The sequence below is a fragment of the Sinohyriopsis cumingii genome, chromosome 6 (genome assembly GCF_028554795.1).
Source record: "Sinohyriopsis cumingii isolate HCF-2022 chromosome 6, ASM2855479v2, whole genome shotgun sequence".
In the NCBI taxonomy this organism is placed as follows: Eukaryota; Metazoa; Mollusca; class Bivalvia; order Unionida; family Unionidae; genus Sinohyriopsis; species Sinohyriopsis cumingii.
In genome coordinates this window covers 158,850,422-158,863,755 of record NC_142966.1, presented here as the reverse complement: position 1 = coordinate 158,863,755, position 13,334 = coordinate 158,850,422, and the positions used below count along the sequence as shown (strand labels likewise).

Sequence of the window (13,334 nt, the reverse complement as noted above, 5' to 3'; positions counted from 1 at the left end):
TAGTACTTTATCAATGTAAGATAGCTTGAAGTGATAGTACTTTATCAATGTAAGATGGCTTGAAGTGATAGTACTTTATCACTATAAGATAGCTTGAAGTGATAGTACTTTATCACTATAAGATGGCTTGAAGTGATAGTACTTTCTAAGATGGATAAATTGGAGTAAGTGTTCTCATGGTGATCAAGTACTATCATTTCCAACATCCACAAAATATACAGAACATTAACCAACATCAAGGTTTATATTAATTGAATACACATGGGGTGCTTAGGGAAGGAGTTATAACCAGACAACTTTAGATGAAAAGCTTGAAGCTAAAATGTATTTTGTAATTTTAGCACATTAAAAACATTATTTCTGTGGTTTTAGTCAATCTACAAATATGCTGCTTATCTAGATCTCTGAACGGATAAATAACAAAATGAAAATGGGTCAATGGATAAAAAAAAATGAAAATGGGTCAAAGTATAAACACAAATAATGAAAAAGGGTCAATGGTCAATGAATAAACACTTTGTTCACTATTGAAACAAATGTCAAAATACCATATTTGACACAATACTTTCACTATGCTCTTAAACAGCTATAATTGGGTTAATTTCATGACACTGAGGCTCAATGTAGTGAGCACACAACAATGTATATGCACAAAATGGAAATATTTACTCTTTATGTCTGTGGTAGGAACTTACCAGTCAGAGGGGTTCATTCTCTACATGGCCACACCCAATGACACATGTATGGTGGGGTTCTAAATAAATCATGATGTTCTGACAGATTATAGCAACCACTCACCTCCCATGAGGCATGGTAGGATTGAGACATGTGTACTGAAAATCAGTTATTTTGCAAGCTTTCATCAAAAAGAGGGGTTTGCATGTGCAAATAATACTTGAAATATGGTATTTATCAGAAAATGATTACATAGCTGACAGCCAGGCCAGTAAATAATTCAATAGCATAATAAAAACATCACAAAAGTCTGTGCACAGTATAGCATGTAATATTATTACTTTCCAGCTGGGACTCAGAGAAGTATTGCAACCTCTGGGCTCAAGGTAGGTCAGAATTTCAGATAAGTCACTTCTTCCTCCAAGGGCCCAGAGAAGGAAAGTTTAAGCTCATATATTTTTGTTTCACAAAATAATTCCTAAATGCACTTAAATTTCAATCAAGCAGGTATTTATGTATATATGTCCATTACCACAATTTTTTTAAACATTACTCCTGTTATCTACATAGGTAGGTAGGTATATATGCATGTCTTTTGATAGATGTGACTGGATAAATTATGAAAACATTATCATGCAATGTGTCATGCTTGATTATTTCATTGTCTAATATGTCAACGAGTTTTATTTTTAAATTCAGTAAACTCAGCTAATAGAACAAGATAATGTTTTATTAATTTATCCATCAAATATTTATATTTTACGGATTCTTGCTCTTTAACACAGGAACAGAGTAAACTTCGAGTCAGTGCATTTTTTATTTTTGAAAATTAGAATTAATAAAGAGTGATGACTTTATGCTTAGAACTAAAGATCTGAATGCAGTAAATTTAGTGCCTAAAAAGAGAGACCCATGTGGGGTGGGATCACTCATTTGCACTATTTCATTCAGCACTAACAGACAGCAGTCCATCCCATAAGTTCTTCTGGTCTATGAGCAGCAAAGCTAACAATTACTTCAATGTTTCTCAACTTCTTGTATCTTCATCAATATTTGATGGTATATCAGCATCATATGTCCTATACTGAAAGGCCTTGATATCAAAATGCTTTCTGTCAAAGTTGGTCAAATTCTGTTGAGTGTTTTTGTGAAGTCAGTTAAAGGTTTTTCTAGCTGTTATAACAGTGCATGTATTTAAGGCAGATAGGCATCATTTGTATCAGTCTGTAATGCCTTCCAGTGAGGAAGAAGTCTGCCAAGTTTGGTAGAAATTGGTTAAGTGGTTTTTAAATAGTTGCAAATAGCAACTGTTGAGGAAGAGAGACAACACATAATGGAGAAAGGGACCATTACTATGACCTCACCTGGCTTTACATTCTCATGAGTTGAAATTTTTTAAGTGAATTTTTTGGCATAAATACATTAAGACAATGAGTAGGGTTTTGGAGTAATGCTCTAATGATTTGCAAAGTGAAACATGACAGACACCTGGTATAAAAAAATCAATCTGCGTCCAATGACTGATTATGATTGTTTGAAATTCTGCACTAGCTGGGGGCAACCTATATGGGAAATGTGTGAGCTAGTAGAAAGCAAAGTTCTTTCTTCTTTTGAAGCAAGTATAGCTTCTAAATGAGCTGTCTGTGTGACCAGGCAGATATCCAGAAAATGGCATATCATTTTCTCGGGTACATGTACATAACATTTTCAAAACCTTTATGAAAATCAAGTTCACTGTACTAAAAAAATGAGGCGAAAACATCGCAATGAATTGATGGTGTATGAAATAGTGAAGGGTACAAACATTACAGGTAATACAGTATTTACATTAAAGGAACTAACTGTACTGGAAGTATTCTGTGTAATTCTCACCTTTCTTGGCCAGGACTCCAGCACTGTTGATCAATCCATCACAGCTAATGCTGACTATTTCGCCATCACGGACCAATTCATTCCACAACTGACTCAGGCCATCCTTTTGGAAAATTGCCTGCAAGAATTAGCACAAGAATGAATATTTAAAAAAAACTTATGAATGAGTTAAAGGTAACACAGGAATAATGCAATTTGATATGGGACTGGCAGAGGTTAGACAAGGAAATTCCAGTAAAGGTATTACCTGATTATGTTTTCCGTATGCTCATGCCATGCAGAAAACAAATAATGTAACCTCAAGTCTCTGATTATCTCAATGTAATCCTTTAGTATCATCTTTTTTTTCAAATACATTAAGCATATTACAAAAAAAAACCAAAAAAAAACCCCACTAGTATGAGCTTTCCATGACAGTCTAACAACCAAACCAAACAACATCTCTATGACAAAAAGTATGGACTGGAAATTTGTAAGATGCTCTTTCTGATTTGAGGAAACATGGGCACTGAGGAAACTGAAGCTGTAACTCTGTTAAATGTATTGGAAACGAATGAAAATCAAATATGATCTAGGCATAAAGCCTCAAACCAAATCTGGTTAAGAATCCATGCCTTTGAAAAGTTATCAAGCAAAACAGAATTAATGAAAGGACTGATGAGATGTACCAGGGTTTGATGGATGGGCATGGGTGACACTCTTCCAAAGATGTGGCAGGGTATAAAAGATTCTAATAATAACTTCATAAGAATACATGTTTAACAATCTGCTAAGACATTTAAGTAGCTGCAGATAAAATTATTGAAAAATGTAACAACCTCTGCAGTCTGAGTTTGAATTAAGCTTTACCAAAATTTTCTTTCTATTAAATTTAACTTTAATATACAATTCAAAAAATAAATATTTCAAAGTTCAGTAGCTCTATATGTCACTGGCTGTCACTTTTATAAGATTTAATGCCTTGCTGTGACAAGCTCATGCTTGATGATTCACCCATCCTCTTTGCTTTTTTTAACGTAAGCATTTCACATTTCTAATCCCACCTAGGCCTAATGAAACATAGCTGTTTCCAGTTTCCTGAATTTACCTTATATTTTGCCTGACTATGAAATTATTATAATAATATAAAAGAATATTTAAAAAATTAATATCCCAATTTTCTGAATGTTCTGACCAGTCCAGATTTCATTTCTTTAGTATGTTACAGTATTAGACATCATTGTTAATCAGACATTATTCCTTTCAATATTTTTAAGCACTTAATCAACATAGAATGATTCAGCAATAGTGATCTTTGTGAGGTAGTATTCACTAAATATGGTCAGCTTCAAACATCAAAATATATAATTTGCTTGTTTGCCTGGTTTTTAATAGCGCTATTAACATGTTATGGGGAGGTCATGTGGAGGAAATAAGAAAGCTACTAACTGAGCCACTGTCACTCCCACAAGTTATAGGAGGCAACTGCAACTAATTTAGGTAATTACAAAGACAAGAGAGCAAATATCTAATTATCATATGTTGCTGAGTATAAGGAACCTGTGTTGACAGATCACCTCTCCTTCCAAGGAATCAGGGTCTCTCACTACAGGTTCCTTTCACAGGAGGTCATGTCTTAATTGATTAGTTCATGCATTCAGAACCTTGTATATCAAGTCAGACTTTACTGTCCTGACCAGGCCGTTTCTTGAAGGAATAAAACTGGTGATCCAACTGTGGTTCACTCTGGGTCAATAGATGGTGAAAATACTGGAGCAAAAAAAGATCTTATTCTGATAATTCAACATAACTTTTTAGCATGAAATTAGAAAAACCTCTTATTTTTAAGCCCTATCCCTTTTATGGTTCTTGCCCACCAGGCTTATAATAGGAGAAATGGTGTAATGACTTTAAAAGTATGGATACCCTGCTTACTAATTACCTTTAACCCCCCCAATGGTATACCCCACCCCCAAAACAAAATGCTGAAAAGAACATTGAAAATACTAGAGACTGAACAACGAAGAACAAGGAATATACTCAACTAACAGTGGCTTTCTTGCATGGAAATATAAGTAAAATATTTATATATTTCCATATCTGGAAACCAACAATTTTACAAGCCCATCTATTTGCATGCCAAAAACTAAGCTAATTGTCAAGTATTTTAAATACTGTCTCATACAATATTACTTGCTACACTGAATAAAATGTTGAACATTGTTTCCTTTGCTAGAGTGCTGAAGACTGGAACAAATAAGTAAAAAAGATATGAAAGGGTTTGATGGCTCACTACAATGTTCTTTTCAGAATTATGAGGACCAGAACCCACAGAAAAACTGACAAACTTACAAACTAAATTATGAGGCAAAACCTAGCTGGTACAAACACTAATTACCAAAAGTATACATCATGTCAAACAAGTTGACACTAGTCTAGTTTCAGCAAAGTAATCAACAGGTGTAGGACTTGTGTTATATAATGCACCAGTCATACACCAGCTGATTTGCTGATAACCTTCATTCATTTTTTTAACCTCTTGACCCTGATTGTACTACTACAGCATTTAATCTGCATCCTTCCTGCTGGATTAAAGATTATTTCATGACAGTGGGTAATGATTCAGATGAAGATTTTAAAAACCTTTGTTTAAAATTTGATAACTGGGATATTCAACAGGCAACTGGGTCAATCTCCACACAAAAATCATATTCTGTCCTGTGAAGATAAAAAACAACCCAACAACATCCAAGACTTATATATTAAAGAATGACACGAAACACAGTCTATTTAGCAGTGATGAAAAATTGCACTAACCCAGTGCTAATCAAGGACAAGTAACAATTATGAGGTCTTGAGTTTTAACCACTATGGGTTTGGGAACTAAAACATTTTATCATTTTGTTAAATGTTGAATTATGCATATTTTTGCGGTGTCACCTTAGTATAATATTTGCGGTGACACCTTAGCATAATTCTAATTTTATTGGAAAGTAATTAAACTTCAGGATTTATAACTCTTTAGAATCATGTACTTTTATTCTTCTTTATTTGCCATATTGAGTGTTTTATATATATATAGTGATTCTCATTTTTTCAAATGAAACAGGCAGCAGCCATGGTGGCTCAGTGGTTAGCATGTGAAACTCATGACCAAAAGGGTATGGGTTCAAATCCTAACATCTGATCAGATGAAGTCAGCTACTGTGATGTGTCCTTGGGCAAGGAACTTTACTCCAACTGCCTCCAAACTAAATAACCTACTTGTGTTGCTGTGCCAAAGATCACCAACCAAACAAACCAAATGAAGGTTACTGACACTGATGACAAAACAGGTTAAACTTCTCAAAAGAAATATCACTATGTCAAGCTTGAAAGAGACCAAGAACAAGTTGCTTTCTCAAGACCTTTATACATAAGTAAATTTAATATGGGTCAAGTAAAAGTTACATGGTCACTTGCTCTGGAGGGCAAGAAGCCAACTGAACAGTTTTCCAGCCCTGCAAGGCTCTGAAATATCTATTTCTGATATATCTGATTCACAAAAGGTGCAAGTCAGTCATGAAATTGAAGAAAATTTTATTTGCCAACACTTACTCCTAATTATCTGTCAGCACATACTTCTAATTAACACTGATAGAGTCATCTTAGTTACCTAGAAATTCCCCAAAACACAATGTACACTCTGTGAAAGTGCATACTCCCAAACACACAAATCATACACTCAATAAAAGTGCATATTCCCCAACACATAAAATCATACACTTAATGAAAGTGCATATTCCCCAACACATAAAAACATACACTCAATAAAAGTACATACTCCCCAATGCTTTAAAACATATACTCATTAAAAGTACATATTCCCTAACACATAAAAACAATGCTCAATGAAAGTGCATACTCCCAACACATAAAGCTTACTCTCAATGAAAGTGCATACTCCACAATACATAAAAACTGAATGAAAGTGCTTACTCCATAACACATAAAACATGCACTCAATAAAAGTGCATATTCCCCAACACACAAAAGCATATGCTCAATGAAACTGCATACTACACAATACACAAAGGCATACACTCAATGAAAGTACATACTCCCTAACACATAAAAGCATACGCTCTCCCAACACAAAAAAATATGCTCAACAAAAAGTGCATACTCCACAACACTTTAAAATGTACACTCAATGAAAATGCATATTCCCCAACACATAAAAGCATACACTCAATGAAACTGCATACTCCCCAACACATAAAAGCATACACTCAATGAAAATGTATACTCCACAAAACACGAAAGCATACACTTGATAAAAGTGCGTACTCGACAATACATTGACAATGAATGCTCTACTCATGAATGTAAATTTAAAATCTGAAGAATGTGGGATAAAACAACTGAAATTAACATAACACTGCAGTTAATATTAGCTGTAGATTGATGGATGGACAGACATACATACACAAAAATGCTAAACTAATTTCTGCCATGCTTCCACCAAAACAAGCTCGATAATACCATGTGTAAATTAAATGCCAAATTAAATTTATACATTATTCTTTTTCATCATTTTTAACTGAAAATATCTATAAACATTTTCATAAGAATTTTAGAGATGGTTTCAGTGAAAATGGTTGTTGTTGTTGTTGTTCTAGGGTTTAACGCCATTTTTCAGCACAAGATAGGCTATACATGGCGGCCAGTATAACTGGTGGAGGAAGAACCCTGGAAAACTCAGGGAAAAACCACCGACCCACGAGAAGCTACTGGCAGGCTTTCCCACGTACCCACGCTAGCCGAGCCTTGGACTCGAACCCATGCAGACAGAGATGAGATGGCAGTGATCCGGAACGGTGAGCGCTTTAGACCACTCGGCCACTCGGGGCCCCTAGTGAAAATGGTAAGCTAATGAGTAAGCATTATTGTCCTGTTCTGTCAATTTGTCAATTCACAATGAAATAAAAATTAATTATTCATCAGTTATTTTTCATGCACCTCCCAAACTTGTTAAGAAATGTTTTAAATCATCCACACAATCTCTGGTAAGAAAAACATTTTCCATATGCAGATGATGCAAACTCCTTTACCTTCATAATTTTTCTGCAATCAATCTGGTATGTTTTTTGTTTGTTTGTTATGTGTATTGCCCAAACATTACAGCTCCAGAGTCTGGCGTAGAAATTAGCCAGATTGTTAAAAATAGGGAAAGTGAAGTACTCCAGGGATGGTTAGTAGTTTTTGTATATTACTTCTATGATCCTCTCACATCTTTGACGTAAATCATACAAAAATAACTTCCACAGCAATCATGAGGTAGTGTGTTACACCAAGGCTGTGTTATTATATGTACTTTATCACCTCCAGCTCTGTTTTTTCTATTGTTTTTGGGAGTAACATTATGACTTACAACACAGAAAAGAATGAGCCTCTGGGATTTATGCCAACCATTTTATGAGGGCATGCACTGTTAAGAAAGTTATCAGGGCATGTCTGATAACTTCCTATCAGCATATCAATGAGCAAAATCAGTTATATCTCATTTGTACTTGAATAGTGTTCCATTCATTAATATTATCCATACTGTGGGAAAAGTTTGTGAATCAAAAAACAGTTCAAGTGATCAATGACTTGCTACAGAATTCAACACAAGTTTCTCTCTACTCTCACCAAGGATTAGAAGAGTAGTGACCATTCCAGTACAAATGCAACTTTGAGTCACACAAAGTGAAAAACTAGAGTTCCACCCACAAATGGCCAAAAGATAATAGTGAAGTAGCTATCTATAAGTACATACTAAACCTAATGAATCTTTTTGTTTTATAATATTTAAAATAAAATTGTAAATGTTTTTACCAGTCACTGTCAAATCCAAGTCAACACACAACAGTCACAGGAAATAAAACTGAGACATATTATTTCTGTAAAATGATAACATATTCATAGACATGAAACTTTTGTAATCTCAGTAAGAAAATACAATATATTTCACAACAACATTTTCCATGGGGTACACTAGGTACACAAGAGTCTCAAAAAGTGTTATATCTCAAATATTCATAACCAGGGTATAAACGTTGTCAGTGGCTTATTGATCCTGGAGGGCAATTGACTTGTAACTTTTAACTATACATCAATTTTACTCATCCTATTCTATACATGTTACTAAATCTGCTTAACATGTCACTTGTCCAAACGGACAAGCATAAATCTGCTTAACATGTCACTTGTCCAATCGGACAAGCAAAAATCTGCTTAACATGTCACTTGTCCAATCGGACAAGCATAAATCTGCTTAACATGTCACTTGTCCAATCGGACAAGCATACTGAAACAGTGACCTGCCTTTCTGCTGACACCACTCAAAAATATGAGATGGCAAGTGGAATTTTCTAATCCTGCTAGTTCATAAAAATTCAACAATGTAAAAGAAAAAAAGGGTATTAATATTGTTCCCTTTTCCTAACATTGAGAACTGAATCAGAACTAAAAGTAGATTACAAGTCCCTCAAAGCTATATGGTCTGGCTGCCAACTTGGACTGTGTTGGATTTCTTTTGAGGCCTGTTTCTTTAAACCTTTTTATTGTTTTTCAGCTGCCAAGTATTAAAACCATCTTATATTCCAAAGTAACCTACAACATACCATGCCTGATAACAAAAATATTGTCTGTTATGTTTGAGTTTACTCATTATCCATGCATGCTATGTTTCTTTGCATCATAAGATAGTTCAGAGCTCTGTGGTAACAGGTGGTATTACAAAAAGGGGATGGCTTAACAATGAAACCAAGTAATGAAGACCTTCTATTTATGTAAAAACAAATATAACTGCAAAAGTTAGGCCAAAAGTTACCACTTCAAGAACTAGAGTCTCTGCTTGGTTTTAAGACTTTTTGCCATTAGATCTAAAGCAAAGAATTCTGAGCTGCACTCTGTAAGACGAACCTTTGCAAAAAGTAGGGCAAGTTTGAGATCTTGAATAAAATGAGGCCAGCATGAAAAATTGGAATCCTATAAACAAAAGAAATGAAAAAATGCACAGCTAAAATGGTCAAACAGCTGCTAAACATCAAAGTATAGTGCAAAGTGAAAAAACCTCTAAAACATGGGACTTGATGTAATCATAAGTGTAATGTGTCGAATTTTGAATAAGTACTGAACCTTAAAATTGATTACCTTGTGCATTAAAATTTTAGTACAGTCAAGCCAGCAAGGTTTTATGTGAAGGGTCACTTCGACCTTTTCCCATGGCAGTTGGTATATTTCATGGGTGATGGGGAGGCCAGCATCTACCCCTAATTTATAATTGACCCCTGCATGGCAAAGCTGTTCTGGGAAAGTAAACATTAAGATGCCAACCATATCTGCTTAATGGGAACAGCATGTCAAATAGTCATTTAACAAAAGGAAGTTGGTATGTGTCATATTTCTCAGATTCTAGTCTGTCAAAATCTGATGGAATAGATAATTATCTTGGAGAAAAAATTAGGAATGGCTGATTATGATTTAGTTTAACTTAAGGCGCACACCCTGGAAGAAATGTTGAATTTAAAGTAACGACTTTGGGCAAATTTCCTCAGTCTGAGATTTTCCTGCAAGAGAAGCAAGACTCATTTGACTCTGGGGAAAACTAAAAAGTAGTTCTTCCTTATTAATACAAGTAAGGGACCAGGTAGCTGTCTTGTAGGTGAAGACAGGCCTTTAGTGCTAGGACACACAATTTCTTGGCAAATAACCATTAAGGTATTCCATTTTAATTTTTCATGCAATTTTCTTTTTTGTTTGTTTCGTTTTATGCAAATGTGTTTGATATGCCTAGAATCCATAATATGCATCGTTTATTCTATTTCATGGAAATCTGTTGATATGCTAGAGTTGTTTGTGTGATTTATTTTTTAAATTTTACAGTTACTAGTTCGTTGATATAATTGACTGGTTGCATGTGATCCAAATTTTCAGATGTGTAGGATTTCATAGGGTTATATGAATTAGTTTCCTTTGTCTGTTAAGACAATGCTGATTATCAAGAGTTAGCAACAACTGCATATTTATATCTGATTTTTTAATACTTAAAGAATATTGTAGGTTGGGGTTGCCGTGAGTTAGAAGTTAGCAAGTCTTATGCAATAGTAATCGATAGCATGTATCTTATTGAGTGGAACTGACTAGGTTCGATGTCTAAGGAATCCTGTGGTAGCATATGCTGATAGTGGAATGTTTATTTATATGCACCGCTCACGTTAATTTATGATCAGTTGTTGAAAGGGAGGGTGATGAACTATCAAATTAGGTCAGACTTAGATGTACATTACAGGGGTCGTTTGTAACCAGAGATAATGCTTGTGCATTACTCAAAGTACAGTCTAAATTTGTAAAGACCATTAACCATTATGCAGCGTTTAGATAGTTATTTTATGCTTTCTGAGTAACAAAAGTGAAATAATTTTATATACATATAGAAGGCGATACAAACAGAGACTGAGTGGTAATCTTGTCACTCAGGGAACCAGCTCTCTGGAACAGTCTGAAAGATGGAAGTCCGGCTAAGAGATCAAGTGGTTAGGATAGAAGGATCAAGAAAGATCAAACATATACATGTGAATGTGGGAAGACATGGGATACAAGGAAACAAAGACAGAAAGCGAAGCTAGGTGATGCAAATCAGGCATGGACGTTGTGCTCATTGCACTACTCTCATCATATAGATGAAATGAATCAATAATAGAACACTGCTACTGAAATTCTGTAAATGTAAATTTGTTTGAATTGAAGCTGACACTATTAGTTTATATCATTGATTAAATTATTATTCTTTTGTCTAAAGTAGGCTCGTATTGTATTATTTCCCCTCAATAGTTAAGCTCGGTTCTCTGTTGATGTTCTATATATCCACTCACATTGGCCAATAAAATCAAGGGAGGTCATCCTCTAGATAACGATAGCTAAATCTAATTAACCACCCCTCTTTACCAAGAGGGAGCATCGTTACAATAAGCAACCCCAAAAATGTGTTTCCTTCCCCCATTTCAGGCAAAAATAAAAACAATATCATGGAGAAAATGACCTAACAGATTCACAGACAGTGCAATGCAAAAACCTTTGTCATGACAAAAACATTCAGTCTGGTATCATGAACAGAAGATCAATGAATTTGTCTCTTATATGGCCCAGATAATACAATTCTTAAAAATCTTTTGCTAATTCTCCTTAATGAATGGTTAGATCAACATGTGGTTTTCACTAAAATAATATAAGAATATTAAGCAAATCCTGAATAAAAACAGTGTTAATCTGAATTCCAAATGTGCCAACCATTCTGCCATCTAAAAAATTTCATTACTTCTTTCTTGGAATGAATGATGGGATCAACATGCTTTTCAATAAATAAATATATATAAAAAATTGCAATATTTACTTGGTCCTGAATGAAAATCATGTAGATATTATCCCCAACACATCCATGTTTGAAAATCAGACCTGCTTGCCCTTGGGATCAAGTCAAAGTTTATTTTTCTTGCATTTATGTATTTCACTGAGCACGTGAACACAGTGACTTGAGTTTTATCTGTGATGATTTGTAAGCATAACATGACACCAAATCAAGAATGGATATTTATCAAAGCCATTTTGTGGATATATAAGAATACCAATTCAATAACTTTAAAAAAAATACTAATTATGGATTGAATCAAACCTAGCATGAGGTATATCCGGACAGTATCCAAACCTAGGATGAGATTATGTCTCAAGAGTATCGGTATTCAAACCAAGCATGAGGTATGTCTTGACAGTATCCACATCTAGCATAGCCACAACAGTATCCAAACCTACATGAGGTATTCTAGACAGTATCCAAGATGAGTGCAATGATTTTACATTGATATTTTTGTGCTGCAATTATCTTGTGAATGTGTTAACTTAAACATATTTTAAAAAAATATAGTTGTTACCAAAACTGCTATACTGGAGTTAGTCAAGACTATCTGCACAGACTTCCATACTCATATAAAAAGAAGAAAACGAGAGAAGAAATGGGCTTCTTGTGGATTCCTATAATTTTATTGTGGCTCTTTGTGACGCTATCCATTTAAAATTCCAATGAGCTTCTAATCAATCTTGTACCTGGCAGTATATGAACCATTGTGTAATTCCAACTTCAGTGCATAGATTATGTCTAAAAGGTTACATGTCACTCTAATGGTAGGACACTTAAAAAATTTTACTACATAACACAGTACAGTATGTACATATTCAACTTGGTAATAACTTTGTTATATTTTCATCCTATCTGCATGAACTTTTTACTAATACTAATGAAAAGGTGTGATTAACTTGTCTCTTGTAATATGTCAAAAATGTGCTAGCTGAACAGCTTTGCCTAGGTAAATAAGAATGTATACATACTAACAAACACCTACTAATCAGAATCAAATTAGTGTCTACAACTCAAAATTTAAAACTAAAATCTCTTCAGAAAATGATAATATTCAAAAGAAAAACTTAACTGCAACATATAATTTGCAACATCCATAAAAGATGTTAATATTTCTATCTGTCAATCCTTACCTGCTACACTACAGCATTATCCTAAAGCTGGGGGTGTGAGAACAGAAGAACAGGAACCCCAGCCTGTGTACTACTATTTGTACTAAATATTAGCTTTATGTTTTATGGCCAGCAGCAGCTTATAGAAAGCAGCTGTTTTTCACAAAGGCCAAATTTCCCATCAGCTACAAATCTCTCTCTCTCATACCACTAAACAGAGTTTGTGATCACAAGTACAAGCTTTTCCAAAACGCCTGATG

General features: G+C 34.4%; 1 protein-coding gene across 9 annotated transcripts in view; it reads right to left on the bottom strand.

Annotated features, from left to right (window-relative positions):
* Positions 1-13,334, bottom strand: part of LOC149798376 (E3 ubiquitin-protein ligase HERC2-like) — a 246,570-nt gene that overhangs the window by 212,946 nt on the left and 20,290 nt on the right. For 8 of the 9 annotated variants that reach the window (XM_089963537.1, XM_089963538.1, XM_089963543.1 and 5 more), the window contains exon 3: positions 2,548-2,665. In XM_089963537.1, the coding sequence (XP_089819663.1) occupies positions 2,548-2,665 (118 nt within the window). Of the gene's footprint in view, positions 1-2,547; positions 2,666-13,095; positions 13,163-13,334 lie in introns of those variants that run through there. The other variant, XM_089963545.1, reaches the window with a different exon arrangement.